This window comes from Gasterosteus aculeatus, chromosome 12, assembly GCF_964276395.1.
Source record: "Gasterosteus aculeatus chromosome 12, fGasAcu3.hap1.1, whole genome shotgun sequence".
NCBI lineage: Eukaryota > Metazoa > Chordata > Actinopteri > Perciformes > Gasterosteidae > Gasterosteus > Gasterosteus aculeatus.
This window is the reverse complement of record NC_135700.1, coordinates 20,643,391-20,670,649: the sequence shown is the minus strand read 5'-3', so window position 1 is coordinate 20,670,649 and position 27,259 is coordinate 20,643,391. Positions and strand designations below refer to the sequence as shown.

At 43.5% G+C, this 27,259-nt stretch overlaps 2 protein-coding genes across 5 annotated transcripts in view; one reads left to right on the top strand and one right to left on the bottom strand.

Annotated features, from left to right (window-relative positions):
* Positions 1 to 18,356, top strand: part of coro2ba (coronin, actin binding protein, 2Ba) — a 29,044-nt gene extending 10,688 nt beyond the window's left edge. Inside the window, exons 1-12 of one of the 3 annotated variants that reach the window (XM_040168703.2) lie at positions 5,526 to 5,752; positions 8,307 to 8,507; positions 12,476 to 12,592; positions 13,004 to 13,153; positions 13,747 to 13,911; positions 14,156 to 14,272; positions 14,356 to 14,460; positions 14,855 to 14,951; positions 15,052 to 15,164; positions 15,565 to 15,655; positions 16,170 to 16,309; positions 16,649 to 18,356. In XM_040168703.2, the coding sequence (XP_040024637.2) occupies positions 5,540 to 5,752; positions 8,307 to 8,507; positions 12,476 to 12,592; positions 13,004 to 13,153; positions 13,747 to 13,911; positions 14,156 to 14,272; positions 14,356 to 14,460; positions 14,855 to 14,951; positions 15,052 to 15,164; positions 15,565 to 15,655; positions 16,170 to 16,309; positions 16,649 to 16,783 (1,644 nt within the window). In that variant the 5' untranslated portion in view covers positions 5,526 to 5,539 and the 3' untranslated portion in view covers positions 16,784 to 18,356. Of the gene's footprint in view, positions 1 to 5,525; positions 5,753 to 8,306; positions 8,508 to 12,475; positions 12,593 to 13,003; positions 13,154 to 13,746; positions 13,912 to 14,155; positions 14,273 to 14,355; positions 14,461 to 14,854; positions 14,952 to 15,051; positions 15,165 to 15,564; positions 15,656 to 16,169; positions 16,310 to 16,648 lie in introns of those variants that run through there. The other 2 variants (XM_078085656.1, XM_040168711.2) reach the window with 2 other exon arrangements.
* An 87-nt stretch (positions 18,357 to 18,443) lies between these two features.
* Positions 18,444 to 24,207, bottom strand: anp32a (acidic (leucine-rich) nuclear phosphoprotein 32 family, member A). 2 transcript variants are annotated; one of them, XM_040168789.2, is made up of 7 exons: positions 23,604 to 24,207; positions 21,191 to 21,340; positions 20,985 to 21,107; positions 20,677 to 20,878; positions 20,460 to 20,575; positions 20,317 to 20,371; positions 18,444 to 19,721 (listed from the first exon to the last, which is right to left on the bottom strand). In XM_040168789.2, the coding sequence occupies exons 1-7, from the start codon at positions 23,655 to 23,657 to the stop codon at positions 19,651 to 19,653; spliced, it is 771 nt and encodes a 256-aa protein (XP_040024723.2). In that variant the 5' UTR covers positions 23,658 to 24,207; the 3' UTR covers positions 18,444 to 19,650. The 2 variants fall into 2 exon arrangements, with proteins under 2 accessions (XP_040024723.2, XP_040024728.2); XM_040168794.2 differs by having other exon boundaries at positions 18,444 to 19,718.
* Positions 24,208 to 27,259: the final 3,052 nt, after the last annotated feature.

Here is a 27,259-nt window from a genome sequence, read left to right as displayed (position 1 = left end):
AAACCAACAACAACAACAAAAAAACGTAGTAGACTAAACACTCAAACGCGTCTCCGGTGTGGAGAGCAGTGAGTAACTTCAGCATTTTCATTTGCAGCGCATATGCAAAGAGTGAAAAAGCCCTTCGAGGTATTAAGTGCTTGAGGGAGCTCCCCAATGGGCGCTTTCCTTTCAGGAAATGCCCGGTAATGTTTGATCGGAAGAGGTCTGGACAGAGCTGCCGTTTGTGGTTAACTCGCGCGAGGCCATTACGATGCCAGTCAACCCGCTCCCTCAGCAGTCAGCTTGAGGGTTTGGAGCATCTTTTCTTAAAATCTGAATTCATAAATTACTGAAAGTTGGATCGTTACAAGGATCAATGATTGATTCCTATAGTGTGATGAAAGTGCTCTTTGCTTCTTTGGCTCAGTACCACTCGGCTTTCTCAATTTGAAACGCCGACAGAGGGAATTAATATTAGAGCTGATGTTTATTACTATAAATAAACTAGGGCTGTCAATAGATTTTTAAAAAATTAACTAATCGCACATTTTGAAATTCATTAATCTCAATTAATAAATGTTGCTGTTGTTACAATGTTGTTTTTAATGAATGAAAACGTGTATTTTAGTCACCCTTTTTTTTAATTGTTAATGTTATTTTAAACACAGAACTACACACATTTGATCATCCTGGAGGCAGAATTGTTGAACTAGCAACTCCTCCAGCTTGCTTAGCCTAGCAGCTAGCTTAGCGTAGCTGTGCTTTAATTGGTCCGTTGGCCACTCACCCCCCTTCTGTTGGACACGTAGAGGAATTCCTCTGCAAAGTTCTCTGCTGTATGTCGCGCCTCTGTATGTTTTACTTCCAATGCAAAAAGCTCTCTCCATTTGAGCTGCCGTCTTGCGTCGGCGATGTAACTGACTGCAACTAGCGGCCGTTTCGTTTCTGCGGTCAACTTCCGGTTTTCCGGAAGTAAACAAAGGTACGTTAACGACGTTAAAATATTTTTGTTGCATTAATCCCGATCACATTAATCACATAATTAACGCGTTTATGTTGAAAGCTATAAAATAAACTTTTTTTTGTGCCACTTCTCCAAAAAGTCAGAAATCTTTTTCCTCAAGCACAATAGCAACCATCTTTTTTTCCAAACAGCAAAAAAATAAAATGATTACAGCTTTTGCTCTGAAGTACAATTTTATATAAAACAACAAACTGCAGTGATTGGGGATATAAGTAAACGGCCATTCACTCTCAGGATAAAGACGAGAAAAGAGCTGAAGATGAAGCCAAAATGCTTCTTGAGAGTGATTTTCTGCATTTTAAGGGTTCAGTTGTTTGAGTTGTTTTAGATACTGAAATATCAATAGATGGATCCCCGACCGTTTCCGTTGGCTCAGAGCGGTGTTTGTTCAGGAGCAGGCAGGTGGTCAGACAGAGGGGAGTTAATCAGTCTGCTCCTCTTCTGCGTCTGCTTTTCTCCTTTGTTTCTTTCAATATTTCATGATTCTTTGTTGGTCTCCAACTGCCATTACTTCACCTCTTTTCTTATCTTGTTTCCTCTTTCACCTCACGTCTCTTATTCTCTCTTCAAGGCCGCGTTTGCCTGACGTTATCTCTGTTTCTCTTTCGTCACTGTGCCTCACGCGTCCTCTTTTGTGTCTTTGTTCACTCTGGACTCTCACTACCTTGGGCCTACAACCCCCCTCTGTTATTTGGGGTACGAGGCCCAGCTCCCATCATTATGCTCCAAAAAGCACGTGGCTCCTGGGGAAAAGGAAAGGCAAGCACTCGGGAGATTATTAATTTAGACCCGCCTGCTGGTTTTCCACAAATTACCTTTTAAGTGAAATTCGAAATAAATAAGTCGGTCTGTGTTTGGTTGTGAAATATTGTATTTGTTGGAGAGCATGAAGAAAAGACTGTGTGCATATGAAAATATCTAGGAAATAACAGAGTACTGTATATATCCATAATAATTATATCAGATGGATTATAATGCTGCTGTCATAAACGTCCTTTGACGCCGAGCTCGTAGCGATGGAGGGATGGATTCCAGGACACCCACTTCTCCATTCTTGTGCTCTGATGAGTGCCCTTCAGCTGGGTTTCCTGTCCTTGGTGTGCTCAATGCACCACTGCTCCTGCTTAATGGCGCTGGCAAAAGGCCTGAGAGCTCCCATTAGCATGAGCTCCTGCATCTCCTGTCATTATCACAGTAATAGCCTAACATCGTGAACGCACACTTCAAAACTAAAAAGGCACTGGATTTTTTTTCTTTTCTTTTTTTTCACTCGGTGTCTGTCTGTGGCCCGAAGGCGGTATAAAGTACTACTGAAGTAACACTTCATTTTCTACTTTTTAGTTTTTTATCTTAACAAAGAAGGATCCAACAAGTTTCATGGTTGTGTAACTTTATACTGTGGTTAAACGTACTATTCGTGAAATTTCGGCCACTTTTTGAGCGTGTTGTGACAATATTACAGCTGCAACAACAGCCCCCGCTCCCTCCTGCTCCTTCTCTCAGTGCACATCATACCGAGGCAGTCGCTGGCACAGTCTGTACAGCAGGACTACAGCCAAAGGAAAGATTTGTTTGCTGCTAAATTAACATCAAATTCAGCACCTGTCAATATTTAGACAATTCCTAAATTAGAAATGGTCGGGGGTATAGGTTATATAAAATACATGTACCTTTGACTTTTTGGTTTAAGCATTATTTGAATCCCTAAATAAAGACGTGGTAAATGTCTGACTACACTAGTAGCTGCAATGGCACAAATAATTTGAGGCTTCATCCACTGGTAGCTGCAAAATGCCCCCCAAAGCACACAGTAATGCAGTTGCAAAACTCCAGAAAGGCCCTTACAGCAGCTTACAGCTGCTATTGCAGACTGGGCTGAGCCTCGTGTACACTTATGTGTGTATGTGATGCTGTGGGCAAACAGTGCATGCATGGTGGTCTGCATCGGCATAATGCAGAATGCAGTTTCAGCTGATTGTCAGATGTAGTAAGACTTGCTCTCTAAGTTTGCTTCATGGAAACGTCTAAGAGTGCACGAGGTGCTATCTTCTCCTGTATTGACTCCTCATTGATGTTGCAAGCTGCAGAGCTGAACCGCTTAAAGCATTGTTTATAGAGAGAGACGGTCATGACGTCACATCCGGCAAACCTCCGTTCCACCCGCTTCGATCCCTCATTCAGCGATTCTTTGAACTCCCTCTCGGATAAATCCAGTTTATTCTTAGGATTTATTTCCCATATTCTTTGACAATTCAGCATCCACACCTGGCGATTAGAGAAACTGCTCGGGTTTTGAAAAAGACTGTGAGCACAGAGTATTATTCACCAAAGCCAATGATGCTCTGCAATTCATGCATCTGATTTGCCAAGAAACATCAGCATAATCATATAAAAATACACACGTTATTTCACAAGGGAAGGTATTGTTTTGGACTGCCCAGCTTCTCTGTAAAGATATGTTTTTCAGTTTTTATTTTTTCATGGCCGACTTTTGTGTCCTTCATTTATAATCAACTGCTATGAAAACAAAACAAAAGAGAATCAGCTATATGGCAAAGTATGTGTGCATTGTCAACATGAGTCAACAGCTAACAAAGCTAAGACATTATAGATATAAATATATATACAAAAAGGATCTATGCCTTCAAGCATTTCAAAGATGTAAACATAATCATGTCTATACATTGCATGGAGGGTTTGTAACACACGGCAAGAGAGAACACTGTGGCATTTGTCCCACCGGTCAATGCCAAAGTAGCGTAGAAAATATTCCAGCGCCTTCAGCCAAGCTGTGACACTTCCTGTGTGAGATCCAACTTCACGCTGAGAGAACATTTGGTTCCAAGGACCAATAGGAAATCTCGCTTTTTGTGGGGTTTTTTACGCCTCAAAGAGATCATCATAAATGACTGGGAAGTGTCGCTGCCAAGGGACAGAAGGAAAAGACACGGTGTCCCGACGGTGCTCCGCCCTGTCTGAGCAAAGAGACATCTTTGTATCTATTGAATGTCAGCTGGGATGGCCCTACTTCCTCATTTGGCACCAACATTGAAGAAAATCTTGATTGGAATAGTTAAACCCATTGATGTGCCTTCAATGGGTTTGTATGGTTCATAATGAGTCAGTAAGCTGCCATTTACTTCAATTCCAGAAGGGAGCGGATGTTGGACTGCAGCTGGGGGGAGATGTTGCCATTTTCATGATGATATTCACTTTGTTTGTGGTTTGTTTTATATCTTACGTCATACATTGCTGTTTTTTAACTGAGACACATCACTTTTGCTGCTTTTAGGATACCGTAAAGAGAAGAATCGAGTGTACACAGATCAGCCGCCATGTCTTGAAGCGAGAAATAAAAAAAGAAAAAGAAAAGATAAACACACTGTAGTCTCTGGAGTGGTCTGCCTTGAAGCTTCGAACAGTCAATGTATAAATGTATACTGCTGCAAACTGACAACACATGCTCAGACATGGACACGGGCACCGCAACGGACACACGTGCACAACACGTGAAAAAGAGACAAGCACACCGAGGCCAAGAGGCCGAGGAAAAGCAGCTTCACATCGGACCTGCAGGGCTGCACATACATTTCAAACGCACAGGCAAACATCAGGGGATGCAATTTTCACTGCAACACCTGCTTCTCTGCATCGATCGGACCCGGGGGGCCGTTTCAGAAACTGATGGTGGTGAAAGAGAAAACGACACCTCTGCTTTTCAGTTCCTTGTTTGCACATTTATCTCCATTTGAACTCCATCTCGATTTTATTAGTCCGTGCACATTTTCTCAAACATGTTTTAATCAGCATTTTGGAGTATTAATGGGTAGATAAAAATGTAATTATTTGTTCCAAATCTTCATCCATTTAAATAGGAACAAGAAATATGTGGGTCAAAGATCTTATTGATTACTTTAAATATGAATCAGTAATCGGCTCCAAAGTATTGTCCTAGCAATGTAAATAGCTGATACAGGCTACTGAAGGACATTATTTAAATGTATAAATACGTTCATGTAAAGCCTAAATGGTCATTCATTCACTCCACATAAACCCGTGAATGACAAATAAAATAATTCTCTTATTGGATCTTATCTGGCATCGTTGGTCCTGCTTCAACATTACATGCGCTTCATGCCTGAAATAAAGAATGCAAAAGAGGTAAATGGCGTTTAATTGGAGCTTTGAGGCCACTGTGGATTGTGCCCGTCCTTTGGAAAATGTCTTCTACATTCCTTCTCATTACACGTTTCAAGTTTGACATTTTTTACATTTCTTTGTGGTTTATCTAAAGAATGTAACAATCTTCGGCCATGGCGGAGCCGCTATCAAGGTCTGCGGACATTCATGGAGCTTTCATACCTGTGGAGCGAAAGATCAGAGTAGAGATAAGAGTTAGAAAGGCTGAAAACCTGGTGGTGGTGCTGAGAATCAGCCCAGTAGGGCCTTGAGATTCCGAACCAGCAGCGCGTGGGAGAGGGCCGAGGATGAATGGATACTACTAGCTGGAGCAGGGGCCGGCTGAGTGGCAGGATGGGAGAGAAGGGTGAGAAGAGGAAAGGGGGGAGGGGCCCACCAGCTATCAGTGCCAGTGGGAGGAGGAGAGAGAGTTTAGAGGGGAGGACAAACATGAGGGAGAAGGAGGCAGAGCAGACACAGGCCGCCTGCTTGGATCTGAAGGGGAAGGAAGGCGGAGGGTGGATGTTTGCAGAAGGACCTCAGTGTCTCTGCGTGGACGCTGGTAAGGTAAGGGGACGTATTCAGGGTCATTGCGAGGACATCGGTGTGCCGTCCAGATATGTATATTGGATATTCATTTTTTTTTTACTTTAATCCAACTTGACAAGCAACTTTTTCGATGGTGAAAAGATGCAAAAAAAAAAGGTCTGTAATGCTAAGAAGGACTTTTAACTACAAACAAGTGCTGATCTACATTGATGGACACAGTCACTTTCGTCTCTGCTGTGTTTTTGTGTGCGTGTACGCCGCTGCTCGTGGTGTGTGCACGCGTGTGTGTGTGTGTGTGTGTTTGTGTGTGTGCTCTTTTTGCTGGAAACCCTCTGAGATAAGAAAGACACGGATGCACACAGATATCCCCTCTGTGCAACACCCCTGGTGACCAATGAATGAGTGTCCTCTCCCCCTCTCCTCCAACCGTCCCTCAGGCCACTTTCTGCTGCTCTTCTGTTCTCCATTAAATCTTTAACAAGCTGCTTTTATGCTGCTCACACAGACGCGGCCTCAGAGCAGCCGATCTGGGTTGGACCGGGAGATGTTTGTGGAATCATGCCGGCATACAACCAGCGGTTACCCACTTGTTTTCACGTTGCTTGTTTTGTATGTTAAATAACATGAGATCAAACAGGGAGAAGAATACAATCCTCACATTTGACAGTGGTTGGTAGAAGCACTCAGATCCTTTACTTACTGAAAGTAGCATTACTTAAATGTAGAGTAACAAGTAAAGGTCTCCATCAAAAATCAAAGCAATTGTGTGTGTTTAATGGTGTAAGGAGCATTTTAATGTTGAAACTTGCCTAGTTGGTGTTAATCTAAACTACTTTATGTATCATTAAGGTGCTTGGGTTCTTTCGATATTTTCTTTGTTTTGTTTGCTTTTTCTTAAGAATTTGACAGCACTACAGGCCCCTCGGTATGCAGGTATGGGACTAGCATGCACCTGGGAGGCTCGCTCCTTTTTTTTTTTAGGAGAGGCAGGAGGAGCCACGGCTCTCTGTTTGTTTCTTAGGACAAACAAACCACAAGAAAACAGAAACATCTGCATTACCAATGCACCTCTTTTGTCTGCATGCATTTCGTTCACGTGGTTCATAATTTGCCCTCCGGCAACTTTGTAGAGTTTATAGTCGGGACAAACAGCCAGTGCAGGCTGCTTAATCTATCCCGATACGTCACCGAGGGACGGCGAGAGACAATGGCAGGCGCATGGACTGAGGATGTTTCCATTTGCACGCGTAAGACCCTCCCATCAGTTCCCCTCCACATCTCAAGAACAATACTGAATAGAGGATTGCCTGATGTCATCCGGCCCTGCTGCTACTGATCTGACAGGGATCATAAATCCGGCCCTCCCAGATTCTGTTTTGAAGCGACGCAGTCCAACAACAGAGCCGCTGGAATCTGTTCTCGCGCACAGATCCGGTTTCAGAAGAGTTTTTCAGAATACCACCACAACCATTGGAAATGAGAAATGGGACCAACTTCTGTCCCCGTGGGAGAAAAAGGGCGTTTGACGTCCACTTCCTGTGGCTGGGGAGCCTTTAAAGCGTGTGTGGAGGCGGCTTGTGCCAAAACAGATGAAGCGTCTTGAGTCAAATGTAACCACTTCGCTCTCTCTGTGGGAAGTGACTTCAAACAAAGGAGGATTCTGACATACTAGAAACGAGCAATTTTGGTTTTTCTTTGTTGCGTTAAGCTTTTCCTCCTTGACACATTGATCACAGGATATAAGGGAACACTAAATGGTGTCAAGACACTTTTCACCCAGTTCTCACCCTTTGAAAGTGTAGCAGGCAGCTTTCATTTAGACGATGTCCCACAGCTGTATGAGTGACAGTTTTCATGTCTGCCTCTCCCTGCAAAAGTGGGTCTGCCGGAGGGAATTTGAATTCGATGTGTGTTATCATCATTTTTTTAACCGATACTTAAAGATAAAGATTTAAAAAGGAATTTTCTTCTTTGTAGACACGATGTTAGAAGACTTTACTTCTGTTGCGCTGGACACACTGAACAATACAAGAGCAGGTTTGTCATCTGAAGGATGCCTGCAGTTATAATTAAATGTCCAAAATGACTTCTTCTCGATTGCAAATGTTATGTTATACTTTACTGAGTGAATAAAACTACATGTCGTACATGTTTTAAAAGACTAGAAAGTAAATTTGATTTTGGGCAGTTTGTTGAACATAACAAGCAGCACATCACAGACGGACGCGATCCGTCGCGTATTGAACATGATTAGTGACTTATTAAGACCTAAAATAATTGTTAGTAGTATGTGCTGCATTGCATCGTTGCCAACATCCTATAAGTTCATATTTCTAATTTTGATTGTCAATGCAGATATGATAAAAAACGCGCCTTACCCGAACAGGCTGTCCTGAAATTGGGGACAGAATTTGGCCGACGATCCTCACCTCGTGTCAAAGGTCAACGGTGCACTCAGGTCGTCTCATCGGTGGTATCGGAGGAGCTGTGGACCAATAAAGAAGTGTTCCATCTGGATATTCGGTAAAATAACAAACGACTAATTTCTGCGTTTTTGTGTTTCCTCCCTCAGATGTCATGGCGTCCGACCTACCGAAGCTCCAAGTTTCGAAATGTCTACGGAAAAGTGGGCAACCGGGAGCACTGCTTCGACGGCTTCCCCATCACCAAGAACGTGCACGACAACCACTTCTGCGCCGTCAACTCCAAATTCCTGGCAGTCGTCACCGAGAGTGCCGGCGGGGGCTCGTTCATTGTCGTACCTGTATCCCAGGTAACGGGCACTGCCGAATTGCTGTTTGTCGTTATAGCGACCGGGGGCCCGAAGATGAATGGGGGGCCGCCCCCTGAGTTCAGATGCTCACTTATTCTTGGTTCTGTCGGAGTATTTGTATTCAAAGTGTTCATCATGTTTAGTTAACAATCACATCAAGAGAGTCAAAGCATTTCGGGTGTTTTAGGTGTTTAAAAATTCCCCACAAACCCTCCCAGTCTTCTAAGCCATAAAAACTAAAGCCAAGAATTCAAAGCCAAAGTTGTAAATGGGTGGATTTGCCAATAGGCGCACTGGTATTTCCCATAAACAAGTCACAAGGACATTGTTGAAATTGAAAGTGTGAAAGCCTTTTTCGTAATAGAGGAAAAGGGAATAAATCTCTTTTTAATTCATATTCAGCCAAACATGTCTGCTGTGCTGCCTTTTCTGGATTCTTTATTACACCACAGTAGTGCAGATGTTAGTATGGAAGAAAAATGATTGCTGTGACACATTTGAGAGGTAATATGCAGCTAGTAGAGTGAACCTACTTCTAACACTTTGTTGGAGAGTAATATTCCCATGAACGGTATTTAATGGCAAATGTGTTTGCTCACGTCTGATGTTGTGTCGGTATTAAGTTTGCTATGAAGACGACAGAATAGCTTCTGTATGTTGTAAGAACTCACGTGATCCCTCCAGCACTCTGTCACATAGTCGCTTTGACGTCCTTCAGCAGTGTCACATCAGCAATCTGTGAACTGTATCATTTTATCTCCATAACAAGGTTTCAATGAAGCAAAGGGTTTTTTTCATTTTTGTCCACCTACACCGCTTGTACCTCAGATGGGGATTTTAAAATTGGCGAGGCTGCGTGTAATACTCACGTGTCTCTAGGCGCTCTTGGGTTATGAAATTCACTTTGTTTGCAGCTTCTCAGCATGAACAGCTGTCGGCTATCATATGATTAAAGTAATGTTGATGACATCTTGTTGATTTGTTGCGCTTGGATAGAAAGGGAAGGTTCATTTTGGCTGGATTCTCATGTGACTACAGGGGGACTTTTAAAGCTATATCAATCCACTATATTAAATAGTATAATTTATTTCAATTTCATTTGGTTTGTTGTGTCATGAAAAGGAAAGACGCGCGTGTTAGAAAATGTCCATAACGTGATCGACTTCCTCCTCATCAAAGTATTGCACTGTAGCGTTTCCTCTGGTTTCTGCTGAGTTGGAAACATTCGTCACCCGGCAGCTCAGATGACAGCTTCTGTGGATGATGACTGCTGCTTCATTCAGTATCCTGCTGCCAAAACAACAAAAGCAAAATCTGTTTTTAGGTGACCTCATGCTTTGTGTGGCTCCAAACGTTGCATTTCTTCTGGCAGCATAGAGAATAGGATCTGCGTTATTGTTCTCACGTAGAGAAGTTTAGATGTCCTGATATCTTTGGGGGAACAAACAATGTATGTAAATATGGGGTTTAAATCCAACTCACGGCGCTTTTGCTGACAGTGCAGAATCAATGAATCTGGATCTTAAGAAAGAGTTATGGCATGCAGACCAACTTCACTTTAATTGTTTGCTTTCTTTACTTCAATCAATAGCGGTTTAGCCTGCGCAGTACGTTTCATCATTAAAAGGCAGTCTATTGTTCACGTATGTGAGACACAGACTGCGTCTGTGGGAAAATGACAAACAAGGGTGAGGAGATGAGAACTCCAGGAGAATGAGAAGCCTTCACACAAAGCCCACGTCGCACTTGTAAACCTTCAAAATGAGCTCACCCCGCTCCGTCAGAAACACAAGCTCATCTGCGGAGGGTTTGGGGTGATAGCAAGGTGTGAGAACGACTCACATGTTATGCTGACAGCCGGCTAGAGGCGACCATATGGCTGCCCCCCCTCCTTCCCCCCTTCCCCCGAGAATCCCACTAGCAAGTGGAAAGACTACCGCTGGCACCAAACACCTTTTCAGACAAAGGAGGGAGCAGTGGGTGTGGCGCCTTTTTACATCAGCACAATTTTGGCTGCATCATTTTTCCAGTAAAAATAGCTGCTGGTAGAAATATGTAGACTTCACCATCATCAGTCGCCGCCATTATATACTGTAAATAAACCACTGCAGGTTATTTTAACTACTGGTTTTGCTTTTCTTTTGGTTCGCCAGCTGGCGTGATGTAATACGTCTTACGGTTCTTTTTAAAGGCGTCTGCGTTGAGTCATTTTGTTATGCAGACGCTTGAAAAGCATTTATAAAATTGCCCACGTTCTTATTTTACTACCATCACAAGCGCTTATAAACAGTGACCGATGACAACACTGCAGACCAGGCCTCTGGTGCGCGCGGTAGGAAAGCAGCCATAGTAACACGTGATAAACACAATAAACATTCTCTTTTTCCAGTGAGCAGTGAATCCATTAGAAAGAAACCGACAATGACAGCAGGATAGAAGAGGCCCAACTGCTAATCTTAAACTGGTATAATTGAATCGGCGTTAGTTGATAATAACCTGCTGCTCTGTAATTCGTTCGCTCATATTATTGCATCGTATAGCCAGAGGACTCATAGAAGGCTGCTGTTGGAAGACGGCGTGCTGTTCCTGTTACCGTCGAACTTCGGTAATGTGGATTTGTTGCAAATTAGACATCAATAAATGATCCCAGTGTGGCGCTTCCGGCGAACCCGGCCTGCACATCTGTATCTGTCTGAGGAGATGAGCTGCAGACGCTATGTCCCCATGTCAATCCAGATAAACATTTAATTCAACAACTATTTTAATTCATATTCTCTTATTTCTATTCTTTATGCCAGAGACGTCACTATCTCTTATTTATATCACGCTCCGTTATAATTGATAATCCGTCCTGAGCCTCACGGACGCTCTAGTTCCCTACAGACATTGTGTCTTTGCAGGTAATTGCTTCCACATTAATAAGGATTCCCTTATGATGGCATGTTATTAATGTTTTGAGGCCATGTTAAAATTGCCCCGTCACTGTCAGATTAATAAAAAAAAAGACACGTGGTCAAAACTTTTTTCGTACATAATTCCAGAAGTCTTTACATCTGTACATGTACACAGATGTAAAGATGTAAAGGAGCCTCCAACGCGACCTGTGGGTAAAAAATATGGGTAAAAAAACAAAATGCCACACCCTTTTTTAATTTTCTCTTCGAGGGTAAAGCAATTAATATTTGAATATGCTATATGTTACATTAAATCATTTATGAAGCGTTTGGGAGGCTTGACAAAGCATCTGGGGTTAATCTTCTGGGTTCGGTGAGGACACTTCATTTAGACATGTGGGATTTCAAGGCCCGATGCGCCTTAACCAATCTCTAAGGAATAAAAAAAAAAACGAGGTCAGTGGACTCAATTGACATGAAACATTCATGACAACATGACCGACATTAAAGCTTTCTGTAGTCAGGTGTTATGAGCCACTGCCCCTCTGTGGGCGCTACGGGTTACTGCAATAACACCCAACGGCCTCGAATGTGTTTTGTACAACAAGCAGGTCTGTTTTGTTTTTCATCGAGTCAATTCATTGTTGTGATTTAACTTTTATTACATTATGATTGAAAGAAAAGACTAGTTATATTCTGAACAGATAAACATATACATTTTCTTTTCTACTATGGTTTTGTCTAATTTGCATTATTTTTTGTTGTTTTACCACAGAGGCCGTTTGACCCTTTGTCTCCTATGCACTTTTATATGAAATATAAAATAAACACAAAACAATAAAAAAAAAACAATTTTATTAAATTTGCTCCATTTAATTCCAATACCATTATTTCATAAGCTCCTATTTATGGTGTGTCTCTCCGTCTGGATCTCCAAATAATCCAGTTCACAGATTGCTGACGTGACACTCTCGATGAATGCAGATATCTTTGATAAATTACTTTACCTAAATGTACAAAACAGAAAAAGTACAGTAAATGCAAACTAAGACAACTTCTATCGCTCTGTTTCAGTCCGGTCGGCTGGACTCTCACTGCCCAAAGGTGTGTGGTCACCAAGGCAACGTACTGGATATCAAGTGGAATCCCTTCTTTGAAAACATCATAGCATCCTGCTCGGAGGACACCTCGGTAAGTGGCCCCCGTCCTGTCGTCATCGACCCAGCACGACGATTACAGCTGCTGCGATGTGACATGTAGGAAACCGGTGCAGATGTTGCATTAGCTACTCCAACGGGCATCATAGTGGAGCACTGTGTCCCGTGCAGTACTTTTACTGGTTGAAGCTTAATCTCCTCTGGTCCAACATGGAGCCACTGGCCGTAATCCCGTCTAATCCCAACGCAATGGGCCGCATGGATACCATGTGCTGTTTTTCATCGTGGAGATCTCTCCCCGTGTCCTGCTGACTGTAGGAGCTCTTGATGGAGCTCACAACAAACACTAAATAGGAAAGATGAAAAGGCTTCTTTCTGTTTCATACCTGTTCTATAAAGGCGTGTTCCCTTTTCACTGAGCGCGTTGATGTGAACGTGGTGGCAGGTGCGAGTGTGGGAGATCCCAGAGGGCGGGCTGAGACGCAACATGACGGAGGCGGTGCTGGAGCTGTACGGCCACAGCAGACGGGTGGGTGTGATCGAGTGGCACCCCACCAGCAGCGGCATCCTCTTCAGCGCCGGCTACGACTACAAGGTACCGCGTCAGTAACTGCAAACACGACCAGCGCGAATCCGCACGAGAAACTCTGACAGGACAGTGATCCAAAGGACAAGAGGAAATGCAGCCACTCGAATACCGTTAGATAGTGGCAACCTGTGTGATTTGGGAGTTACTTTTAACTTATTTCCATAATCTTTATTGGCTCATATTTGTGTTGGATTCATCAGATAGGTTATCTGCAACAAATTAAACAAACTGTCTTTATTGGCTGCATTTGAAGGCATTATATAATGGCTCTATATTGCAAGGCAAGGACATTTTATTTGCATCGCACATTTCAACAACAAGGCAATTCAAAGTGCTTCACATAAAACCAATAAAATCATCCAAACATAAAGCAAGGAGATTTAGACAATTATAATTGAATATTGAATACTTCTGGGTGATCAGGTAAAAATGAAGTCGGAAGATGATGTGATGATAACTGTAGAAGAAAGATTCAATAATGGAAAATAGTCATTTGTGTGTCGACCCTCAACAGGCCTGTGTTTTCAAAGAACATAGTTGGGCTATTTAGGCTCTCATTGGTCAATCACATTTGCGTTACCAAACAATCCCTCCCTCAGATCCTGATCTGGAACTTGGAGATCGGCGAGCCGGTGAAAATGATCGACTGCCACACGGACGTCATCCTCAGCATGTCCTTCAACACCGACGGCAGCCTGCTGGCCACCAGCTGCAAGGACAAGAAGCTGCGCGTCATCGAGCCTCGCTCCGGGGCCGTCCTCCAGGTCAGCGCGGCGGGGCCGGGGTCAGCGCGTGCCCCACTTTCACTTTGAAAGTCTCGATTCATGCCATTCAATTATTCGAGGCTCCATTACAGAGCTCATCAAGTCTTATCTTCAAATGTCATTTCTATTGTTGTCTATTCACAACAATACGATACCCCCAAGAAAGCATTCAGGTGATCTATAGGAGAGCTAAATGTCCTTGCATGGTTGATTAATGCTCCATCTTCGTGTGCTCCTCCGCCAGCAAGCCAGTTGTAAGAACCACCGCGTGAACCGAGTGGTGTTCCTGGGCAACATGAAGCGACTCGTCACCACGGGGGTCTCACGCTGGAACACCCGGCAGATCGCTCTGTGGGATCAGGTCAGACAACACCTCCATACGGCCGCTAGCGTGTGTGCGTGTGTGTGTGTATTTAACTCCCTGTGTGTGTTGTTTCCTTTCAGGAGGATTTGTCCATGCCCATTGTGGAGGAGGACATCGACGGCCTCTCAGGACTGTTGTTTCCCTTCTACGATGCTGACACACACATGTTGTACCTGGCAGGCAAGGTCAGAGTCTTTTTAGCCTCACCGATGAATCTAAAAAACAGGTCAACGACCTTAATCTTCATACAATGTATGCCGTCAAAATGTCGATTTACTTTGTTCCAGCTGACAATCTTTAGTACTGAGCTTTACCGGAAAACTGGCCCACAATCCATTATGTCTCATCCAATCGCACAATATTTTTAACGCATTTCTCACACGTTCCTGCACTGACATGCTTAAACAAGAAACTACTGTGAGAGGTGCCGTGTCATCCGCCCCACAGTTTGAAATGCAATGCAAAGCGCCAGATCAGATTAGGCTGTTTTCAAAGTGTTTAAGGTAAAAGAAAAAGAGGTGACATGGTTGAAACTGGAGCTCCCTCTCGATGCTGTGGTGTAATGGACACATTCTGCAGGGGGACGGAAATATCCGATACTTCGAGATCACCACGGAGAAGCCGTACTTCCAATACCTGACGGAATTCCGGTCCCCGGCCCCGCAGAAAGGCCTCGGTGGGTTATTGGCTGACCGGTGACGATTGATCTCGCTTGCTATTCCTCTGGTGTTGATTCTGCGTCACTGCGCGCCTCTTCCTCTTCTTCCTGTCTGCAGGTGTGATGCCAAAGCACGGGCTGGATGTGGGCGCCTGTGAGGTGTTCCGCTTCTACAAGCTGGTCACTCTGAAGGGTTTGATCGAGCCCATTTCCATGATTGTCCCAAGAAGGGTGGGAAGGAATTAATGCAATGATCTGATTGTATCATGTTCTCTTGTTATTAATGATTTCACATTTATTTAGCACATAATGGGCGAGGAAAAGTTTATTTTTTGTCAGATTGTAATAACACTAGTGGCATGTAATGATCCCATCTGAACCCTAATTCCTCTTTAGTGGTTTGAGTAAAAAAGCTTGCAGAGGCAAGAGATGATATCTTATGATTTGAGAGAAATGCAGGATAACACACATCTTTATCTTAAATAAGGTGCTGAAACTAATCAAAAAGCTCAAACTGGTAGAATACCCACACGCTTATATCGACGCATGGAAAACCTTGGTTTTTTTCGTCTTTTAAAGACATTGAAATCTTAAGAACCGGTTTTAACGTGCGGCGTTCTCTGGTTTACAGTCAGATACGTACCAGGAGGACATCTACCCCATGACCGCAGGAACAGAACCTGCGCTGACAGCAAGTGAATGGCTGAGCGGCATTAATCGAGGTGAACAAACCGCTGCACACACACACACACAATGTATTGACTCTCCTGTGCACTTCTTTTGATAAATATTGACCAATTTGAGAACAAAGATGTTAATTTAACACCAGTGCGTCATCCTGTTTTTGGGGATGGGATGTGCTGGAAGTTATTTGTTTTATGATACATATTTAAAGATCCACTCAAAATCACATCTATGTTTAAATGGATAATCCAGTGGCTGTCCATCACACAAATGCAGACACTTATTGACAGGGAAACTCGCAGGAAACTGGTGTGAAACCTCCCATGCAGAGTGGCCTTGTCAGTAGAGAGATGGAGAGTTTGCATTAAAATGTGACCGTTTTGTCAGTGAATCAAACCCTGGAGTTTTCTTCCTTGACGTATCAAATCAAAAAATCCCACTAGCTATTATTGTGTGCGTTCTCATCACTATGTGTCAGCCACTGTCAGTCACAAGGGGCAATTTAGGAGGTGAGAGGATTTACACATGTTTTTGCCCACTTTCTGCAAACAGACCCGGTCCTAATTTCCCTGAAGGAGGGTTACCAGCAACCAAACCAGTTAGCGTTTAAGGCCCCAGTGAAGGAAAAGAAGAGCATGGTGGTGAACGGGATCGACCTGCTGGAGAACGTTCCACCCAGGACAGAGAACGAGGTGTGTGTCAACAGCTGATGACCTCAATCACCTGGTGTTTGGATATTATTAAACTATTTGTTTTTACATGTAAGGCAGTTTGGTGTGCCAGTGTGCCAGATTAGTCTTGGACGGACACCAAAGACGCACACAAACCCTCCTGGCACAGCTAACGGAAGCAGCAGCGATTGTGTTGTGTGTTTCTTAGACTGTTTTGACCTTTAGACAGAACAAAGAGGAGCTTTTTGCAGTTTATTAAAAAAAGACCGCGTGGGCCGGACTGAGAGGGATCGATTGATCGGGTCTAGGGTGTTGTGCATATTTCACATGCACCGTCTCTCGTCCTTTCCAACCCCACAGCTCCTGCGGGTGTTCTTCCGGCAGCAGGACGAGCTGCGGCGCCTGAAGGAGGAGCTGACCACCAAGGACGTGCGGATACGCCAGCTGGAGCTGGAGCTCAACAACCTGAAGAACGTTAGCCCCAACAACGTCTGACCTCTCGCCCTCCCGCAGTGGCAAAGCTGCTTCCTTTGCCTCCAATTCTGACCTCCAACGAGCTTCTGAGCCCTCCTATGCCTCTTTTTTGATAAATCATAACCTCATTCCTGCTGCCCTGCGTAGTGCACACAATAATATGATAAGTGTTGGATGACGTCTTAACCCAGGGGGGAAATTACTGGAATATTGTATTCATGGCAAATATGATGAGTGAAGGAGAAAAGGACCAGTTTACGGCTTCATCAAACGGTGGGAAAGATTTTAAATCCATTTAGGCGATGTCTAGTTTTACGACTTTTGATCGAGCGCGTTCTCACGTGTTACGATAATGCATATTCTGCCAGACCTCCTGAGAGATTGTCTCACTGTGCCTACCCCATCATTCACGTGGAAACACTTTACAAACACACACCCTTCTCCCGTACGCGACCAAACCAGGCAAAGCTAGAGGATAAAAAGACGATCCCGTGTTCCTTCCACAAGGCCTTAGACCGCCAGCCAGCTGCAAACATCTTTTCAAAATGGCTGAGATTCCTTTGCACCCAACAGACAAGACGACTTTATTTATTTTTTTTTTGCCGACGTGACTGATGTTTTCCACCGAGCTGCTAATCCCGTAGCTTCTTTTCTTATTGTTTATTTAAATACTGGGAAGGCAGCGGGGGGGGGGGGGGGGGGGGGGGGACAGGGATCCACTTATGTAACAGATCTGGTCTCAAGGGAAGCTTTGTCCGGCTGTTATTGGCTTTTAGGGCTCATTTTGTGGATGGAGGAGCATAATGTGTATCTACTTCTATTTATTTGTCACATTCAACCTTTTTAACCAACATGTAAATGTGTTAATCCCCTGATTTTTGTATGATGTGGCTGCGCAGTTAAGGGTTGTGATTTGTGTGAATCTGCACCCTTGACTTAACTTTACATGAGGTATAAACGTATAATCTTGCCTTTTCCTAACAGTGCAGAAAACTGTTATAATAACCATCCTTTTACATTTAAAACAAAGTATGTCACCATTAGTCACATGTGTTTAACTAGATGTGTAATCTTGACCTAGAGCCTCCAGGTCAGCCGTCTCCCCTCCCGTCCACTTGAACCCCCGACAGACTCTGTCTAAATCCCTCCATTAGGTTTTCTTCTTCATGTGATCAGCTCTATTGAAACGTCCAGGCAGTCCGAGAAGATCCTCCTTAAACATAACGTGCGTCTTTTAATCCAGGCCCATCGTATTCCACCTGGTTTTATTCCGATTCCGCTCTCTGTGGACCAGGAATAGGATGAATACGACAATATGCTACATGAATACTAAGAATGGAATTTGAGAGTAGGCAAAAGGTCGAAGTGGAGACCTAAAAAGGCTCCAGCGCTTAATAGCTTCCGCCAAGAAAAGCCGCCGGAACAGGCGGATCAGCTACAGCGGACAGACAGTCGGGGCTTCTCGTGTAGGTGGAGCAGGAATAAAAGCAACGGTGAATCTTTGTGAAGGAAGGTCAACGGGACAGAAAGGTTATTTGAAACGACTGAAACCCTCTTTGTACAGTTGTCGAATAAATGTAGAACTTGGCCTGGACAGTCGTACCATCAATTGCTTTTGTGCTAATTCAATTTATAGGAAGCTTTAATTAGCCCCTTTAAGTAACACACACTGCAAAACACGTATAAAAAAAAAGGGATTTATTGTCGTGAATGGGGAGGGAAAAGAAACAATTTGGTTGATGACAGTGGGTTTGAACATGTGAAAAGTCACTGAGGTAGGCCAATTTGACCGGTACGTATACAAGTGAAAACAAAGTCCAAATAACTGACCGTTCCCAGAGTTCCCACTTTGAAACAATACATTTTCAATGCACATACGTTCACCTCCATTTATAGCAAGTACTTCTCTACACTACCACCACAAATTCAAACATTGCCACCTCTGTGTCACAAAAAAGGAACATGAAAAAAGCGATGATGATTTTTTTTTGATGTTGAACATTTGTCTTTATGGAAAGATTATGCATACAAAGTTATGTTCAAATTTCACACTGCGTATTTTAGATAAAAGCAGCATACGTATTTAATATCTTATTACAATTCATAGTTTCACCTCAGTTGTCTGTTAAATGTCTGCCGTCATCAAAGAGAATACAAAAAAATAGATTTGGTCATTATTTACAAGAACACGTAATTTCCGAACTATCAAAGCCGAGGGGAGGAAGAGGAGGAGGAAGAGGAGCAGCTTTGACAAGGGCAGACATTTTTTTGCTAGGATTTAAAAATATGCCCTGTGAGGGTCACACTGTGCATGTTCAGACAGAAGTTCCACACCAGGACAGCAAAGAGTATTGGCATACTGGTGACACTACAAATACATAACTTACATTAAAAAAATAATAATTAAAAAAACACTGCAAAAATAAGAAAAGACGAGGAGAGGACAGCCATACGTGAAATCCAGTAGTTGACTTTAAAATGTATTAGACATGCACTCTTTTTTTGTTTCATTTGGATTTTTTTTCCTTTTGAAAGGGGGGGGGGGGCTCTTTTATAATATATAAGCCATTAAGAAACCGGTCTTACACAAACAGTGAGGAAAGAAAAAAACATTTCTTAAAAAGGTTTATCTTTGCGATTATTTGGGATTACAAAATTGGGCGTCCACAAAGCTGTTAAAAGAGGACAGTAAAGACTGTAACACGGAGCATCAAAAGAGGTACACAAATTTAACTTATTTCAGACAACCCCGTCTACCTGACTGGCCAATAACAAAAAGCACTCCTACTGCAATAAGAAACAGGGGGGGTAAAATACAAGGGGGCTGTTGGGAAGTGACGGGAAAATACACGTTTAAAATAGTTCAAAACTTAACTTGCAGAAGAATCTCAATCGTCTTCGTCCTCCTCGCCTTCTTCATCCAGCTCCCTTTTTCTCTTCTGACCTTGCTCTACTTCTTCTAGAAAACAAGAGTCAAATGTTTTTTTTTTAAATAAAAGACACAAAAACGGCAGCAGCAAAGAGGCGAGTCCGGTTCAGGTTTTCTCACGGCGACGGTTCAAACTGTACGCAACTTTCACACTGCGAGACCAATTTATGTTTATTTGTGATGGACAATAAAGGTTTTCTGTATCTGAGACAAATTGCTGAATCTTGAGAAGATTAAAATTTTCTAATGCCTCCATTCAACCCCAATGCCAAAGGGAAATAAAAACAGAAGAATTACAACCAACAGCCAATTTTTTTCAAAATTGGGTCCCCATTCGTTTGCACATTACAGATTCAATGACAAGTTGCCGTTGCCGGTTTTGTGGACACATAACGTGCAAAGACAAAAGACAGCACACCTTGGAAGTACGTAACGTATAAAACTAGATCCCTTTAGAAAATGTCTTAGCAGACGATTTATGTGCAAGGAAAATAATGTAACATTTTTTGGGACCATAAAAATACATAAGAAATTTAAAAAAAATGTTATAATGCAAAAAATAGTAAAAGTGTATATAACTAACCCTATATACACTTAGCTTCAATGTCAGCCGCATTCAACTCACCTTCATCATCCTCGTCATCAGCCTCCTTGTCATTCAGATCTTCCTCCTCTTCCTCCTTTAAAAAAAAAAAAAAGAGACAACATTAAGTTAAAGTCATTGTTTCAGACTGAACATTTTAGAGTGCAAACCTCATCGGCTCTCACCTCTCCGCTGACCTCCTCCTCCTCCTCCCCTTCCTCGTTCTCCTCTTCGTCGTCGTCCTCCCCCTCTTCCTCCTCCTCGTCGCCCGGTGCTGCGTCTTCGTCGTACTCCTCCTCGTCTACCCGTCAGGGGGAAACCACTTGGCCGTTAAAAAAAAAAAAACCCAGCAGGGCGAAGACAGACGCATACAAAAAGCTCGCGCAAAGCCCTCGGACTCACCGTCCTCGTCGTCGTCCTCGTCGTCGTCCAAGCCCTCCGCGTAGACCTCAGCGTCGGAATCGGGCGCCTCTTTGTCGTCCTTGTCGTAGCCGTCCAGGTACGTGAGCTGGGGCAGCAGCTTGAAGACGTTGTCTCGGTACTCGTTCAGGTTCGTCACCTCACAGTTGAACAGATCTAGGCTTTTCAGGGTCGCCAACTCTTTCTGTCAAAAGAACAATCAGGTCTTAGGGGTAACAGCCAGTTGCTTTGAATGTTTGCCCCTCCCTCCCCGCTGTACACCCCCTTAAGGACTTTTGGGTCCCACTCACCAATGGTTCTATCGTGCTGAGGTCTTTAATCTTGTTGCCACTGAGGTTGAGATGTGTTAATTTGGGGCATTTCGCTGCCAGAACTTCCAGCCCCCCTGAGATCCGATTATCGCTGAGTTCGAGCTGTTGGTCAACGGAACAGTCAAAATATGCAAAAACATGAAAGCCGAGTGTCACACGCTGGTTCTGTGCAGGGACACACTCACCTTTTTGAGTTTATTTAGCCTCGGCAGGTGGGAAACTGTCGTGAGTCCGACGTTGATTGTGCTGAGGAATTCCAGCTCCTCGAATTCGTCCGTTAGACCCTCGATCTTTCCTTCGTTTGAGCGGCAATTGTCTAGAACAAGTTCTTTGACCTGCACAACAAACAAAGTGCATCCCGTCAGAATTTGTTACATTTTCAGAATGCAGAGTGCATTAAATATGACGTGTGTTCAGAAAATCAAACATTAAGTTGAAGCTATTTCGAGGGTAAAACTTTTGATAATAGTTATGTTGTATTTGGGAAGGACGCATCGTTTTGATGACTGTAGGTGTACTGGAGTTGAATGTGGGCAATAACGACTATGAAATAAATATACTGTACAGCCAGGTCCTCTAAATGTATTGTGTTCAGCTTTGATGAAGTACATTTCCTCACTAGACTCTTATCTTAAAGGTCGAATAAAAAATAATTAAGAAGATTGCAATTATAGGAGGATTCCCGCTACTTTAAAATAAAACCGTATCTGCAGTAAAAACGGCTTATTGCCAGTACAGTGTACATTATGTAGTACGTATAACTTTACAGCATTACCATCTTTTCACTTTAAACTGCTCCTTTACCAAGAGGGAGATACTGCATTATTTACTTCACTATGTGACCACTGTATTATGTTAATATGATCCATTCATACACAACAGATCAGCAGTATATTTGTATGAATATCTTTATTTATGATACCTATAGTAAGTTTTGCTGATACTTGACCTTTCAACACAGGCGTGTAGAATTGTAAATGAGTATTTATATTTCTACTGAAGTAAATCTATACATCTACCAGTGTTTGAAGGTAACATTTAACTATTTAAGTTTGAGGCAGCCCAGTTTAATAGCAAAACCAAAGCAATGCACACAAACATTGATTACGATGAGCCATCAGCACGTAGCTGTAGGACCTGGCGCATTGATATCGAATAGGACTGATCACCGGCGCGCTGCTGTCGGTCCTCGTTATTTTGTAGTGACTCGACCCGACGACCGGAACTACAAAAACATTACAATCCATCAATAATCCGTCGAAAGCATTTAAACGCTCTAGTTATCGCGAGACCTCGACTCCCATTGCGTAAACATTCAAATATATTTTCCTGGGCGATGTAGGTTTTTATGTGGCTGTTTTTAGGGGGGGAGGGGGGTGGTGGTGGTGGTGTTGTTCCCCACCCAGTCAAACTGAGATAAGACGTGTGTGCGACTGGTTCAGAGCGATTAATCAATACGAGTCGGACGCAGAATCAGACCTCGGAGCCGTGCACGGGGTCATCTGTGAGTAGGAGGGGCCGGTGAGGGGGCTTAGGGGGGTGAGGGGGGGGGGATTATGAAAGGCTGCCGGGCAAACGATACATTGTTGCACGCACAGTCGCCGATCGGATTGAGTGGCGCGTTTAGACTTCTCTAAATAAGAAGGTATGAAGAACCGTTCCTCGTGTGTGTGTGTCTGTGTGTGTGTCTCTCGAATGGAGCCGGATATTCGGTGCGTTTCGGGTTGCCTTTGTTTCACGGTAAAATGGCGGCATGTCCTAGTTCTTGGGGGAAACTGGAGCAACAAAACGCGGCTCGACGGTTTGTTTTCATTATGGCTGCCGGGGCCGTCGTCGTCGCGCCCCCCTCCCCTCCCTTCCCTTAAACTCCCTCCCCCCATGGCAACAAAGAGTCTCGATGAAACGGCCGAATTAAACACCCAGCAGTATAAACAACGACGCGCTCGCCCCGCGTGTCCTCTCCCCCGGGCTCGGTGGTCGGTAAACGGCCCGCGCTGACCGCACCGCGGCTCCAGGATTAAGTCTGCAGGCGCACCACCACCACCCCCCCAAACCGGTGCACGATGCCCAACGTGTGAACGCACGTCCTGCAGAAATAACCGCCTTTCCCCTGGACGGGTTGAGTCGTTCTCGGAGGGACGCGGAGGGACATGTCGATGCTGTGATGACTTTACGCGCGCGGTGTTAAAACCATTTTATTTATTTTTTTAAGAAAAAGCGTCGTTAAGCCGTGGAGTGCATTAAGAACGCGCGGGGCGAAAAGCGGGCTCGTTGGTGGGTAAAAAGTTGCAAATATCTTGTTTTTATCTCGCCGGCATGAACGCAGCTGCTGTGCGTTCTCAAACTGCACAGACGGAGACGTGCAAACAAAAAGTTCCCCCGGCGTCCCCGCAGCGGCCGACTGCCAGCGCGTCCCAGAACGCAACAATGTGACCCCGCGTCTCCGTCATCTTTTTAACTTGCTGGGAAACTTTGTACCTCTCTCCTCCCTCGCTCGCCCACTCTCTCTCTCTGCCCTCCACGCCAAGACATCACACGAGAGATTCTCCATTAGCTTGAGAGTAGAAACATCCCCAGCGAGCCGCGAAGCCGACTTACATCTGACGGAGTGCGGTTCCGCAACTCCAGGTGGATCCTTTTCTTCATCTCCATCCTCGGTCGGCGCAGCCTCTCGATGCGATACCCACTTTAAAAAAAAATAATAATAATTTACTGCAAATCCAACTACCACCTCCAGAACAGGCTGCTGTTGTTCATTCAAACTTGATCCGCTCGGTGGGCGGGAGCACGTCTCGGGATTGTCGTCACCGCCGACCAATGGCGCGCGCGCAGCGAAGAGGGAACGGATCTACAGACGCGCCAGCCAATCAGGACGCGCTTATTGGACTGGGTGGGGTTTTGTTGTCGAAGTTTGGTTGTTTTGTTGAGTTAAGTTTAAATGGCTTATTGTGGCGATTTAATGATTTACACTTAATACGTGACACGGAGGGAGGCACGTCACGTGTTTGTCAGCGTGAAAGAATTAACTATTAAACGTCCAGCACACGTCGAGTCTTGTTTCAGAGACCATATTATGCAGAGTTCAATGTTTTTTTTGTCCTACACTCACAAAATGAATCACATCCCAGATTAAATTCCACATGGGGCATGTATATGGTGTAAATAAACAAAGTGTGACACGAGACAAGAATAAATGAATGAAACAAAATTCAGCCTTTTTCCTGTTTATTTTATTTTCCAGAATACATTTTAACCATTTCATAGAGGCAGGTTCTTCAGCTAATGTATAAACAAAGCATTTGTGTATTTTATTTACAAACTAAAATCTAGTGCTCTTTTACTCCACAATGGTTCTGTTGAAATACATTTATTTCACTATTTCACACATGCCGTCTCTAAATTTGTCATACAATCAAACAAAATCTGAGTAAGTTAACTTTTTGACCATTCATTTCGGCAGTCACACCTTCGCTGAGTTGCTTTTTCCAAAATCGTACTCAGCGTTCCTCATTCCAGAGAAGACACGGAGCTCAGGCTGAGTTCATCCACAAGAGGGGAGCAGACTCACCCGTCCGGAGCCAGTGACCATCACTAGTGTGTTTGCACTGCATAGAAAACTCGAGTGAAGGTTAACGAGGAAGGTCTCTCTGCACAGAATGCAGCAGCTGGTCTAATGAAGCCCAAGCAAATGAAACGACTGTTGTATTAATCTGCCTGATAGAAATACATGTGGATGGTTAACTAAAGGGAGGAGGGTCTCGCTCCTGGACCATGTTCCTTTATTAGTGTGACAAATAACATGCACGCTCATGAAGGGGAGACATGCGAGTGACTGCCAATAAGGGCTAATGTTCTACACATTAACTCCCTCCTTTACTCCATTAGTGTCAAACAAGCCACATTAGGAAAGCAGCACACATGCATCACGCTTAATGAAGCTTTCCATGTATTATTAATCTGCTGTGAAACATTGCTGATAGATAATGAACACAGTGCAGAGTAGCTGCTTTGTCTGCTCTATGATGATAGAGATCTAACATAACTACAAGATTTTTTTTACCTCTTAAAATCCAGCTTTCATGTTTGGCATTACCACTAACTGAATAGCATTGGAGGTTGTGTGGTTCTGACAGACGGCATTGCATCTTGCATCTGTTTCATTTAAGCTGTGTGAGTAAAAGCATGAAAGCATGAAAACCAAAAGACACGCTGGGATCTTCATTACAATCCGATAATTACAGTAAATCTTTTGGTCTGACCAAAGTTTGGCTGCACAGCACGGACTTCATCTGCCGATGGATACACCAGTGGGACCAGTTGGGATGAAGAAGTTAAGGCAGGAACACGACCAGCAGAGGGCGACTCCACCACGAAGAGCTCTACCTGAGAATGAACGTTCCAGCGTCACATTGTGCCTCGCTGACATCCACGATCTCATGAATAACTGTTTAAATTACAGGTGTTGTGCACAGCCAAGGAGGCCGACAGTGCGGCTGCAGGATTTATTTTCAGCCATTTTGCCAGAAACAAATGTTGATGGAGAATCACTCCAACTAATGGAGATCTTCATACATGCCATACATACATAGTCCATGTATCACGTTAACAGAAACATGTATCTTATGTGAAATATTGTCCTTCTTTAAAGGACTCAATGGGCGCTAAATAATGCATTGGTCATTGTACAAGCAGCTTCATATGATATGAAGTGTTGCAAGCAAAAATGCCATGATTGAAATGCTAATTCTTTCAGAAAATCTAATCTAAAAAGCATCCTTCATAAGAATGGGCAAGATGAGTAGTATTGCATTCAGAGCTTTAATATAGCGGCACAAGCACTTGCTATTTAAGGATATTGAGGCAGTGTCTATTGAACAGAATGAGGTCACTCTCCCTCGGTCCGAGGGGTCTCGGCTGTGTTCACGTACCCCCTCTCACAGCTGCAGCTCTACACTACGCTCTCAAGCCGATTAAGGCGGATACTGACGTCTCTATGGCGGCCTCCCTCGGGTTGCTGCTGTCTGCACTGTGAGCACAACTAGCTGCAAGCTGCCGGCTCAGCTGTCACCGTTTTCTTTCGTTTGTTTTAGATTAAACCACTGCACAGATTCTTAAATTGTTTAAATCAAAAATACAGCTGATACTGCACGTTGCTTGTTTTCACTTGGCTGTTAGTTGCAGTTTTGCAGAAGTGGTGGAAAATGCTTCAATCCGCCTGAAGCTGTTGGTTTTCACAAGAGATTATTTTTTCTTTCAGATTGTTTGCAGAAATTTGCGGCTCACCAAAATTCAAATAGTCCCAAATGTATTTAGCTCACAAGTTGTTGCCACTGGTGGCGTCTGTAGAGGCCGTCTTCATGCAGACTTCAAACATCCACTGATTTTGGAGACATTCTCTGCAGGAGATTCTTGGCTGCCGGGCTTTGAATTCAGATCTTCATCTACTGAAATAACTCTGTGAAGATGTAAAGCTGAGACTTCAGCAGAGGCCAGCATGGAAAACACATTTTGTTTTAGATCGCCTGTAGTACATTCTTTCTTAATATTGGTCTATTAAAGTACTTTATATGACCGTATACTTCCACAATGGCTCGAGCTCATTACAGAGAAAACATTTGACACGTCATAATAAGAAAAATACAAGTTCAGATGATCAAATAAATGATGTGTGTCATGGTCTCTGAGATATACGTCACAGCCTTTGTATATCCTGAATATTCCCCTTTTTTTTACTCAAAAATACACTATTTGCACATTTAATTGTGCTAATATGTGGCCAAAACGAAGGCCAGTGGAAATGTGCTTGTGAGAAAGTAAATGTACCACGAGAGGGTGATATTGGTTAAAAAGAGATGGCGTCAGCACTCCCTGTGATTGTCTAATAATGGAGGTAGATAATATTGTTGAAATGTTTAATGTTGTACTATACAATTTGCACACAAGAAAGACACATAGCAGAAATCAAGTCACGTGTGTCACAATAATAGAAAAAAACAATTGCTCTTCATTGTAGAGAAACACATTTCTGCGTCTGTATTTAATGCAATGATTAATGATTAATGACACAACAGGTTTAAGGTAAACACTCTTTATGCCTGTGATAAACCCACAACGTAAGTGCTCACACTCAGGATGATTTTGCATGAAATCTTTCTCATAATGTTACCAAATTCTAATTAACTCATCTCCCACCAGCAGCTGCCTGGGCATTATAAAATAATCTAGAAGAGGCTTGATTAGAATGAACGGATTCC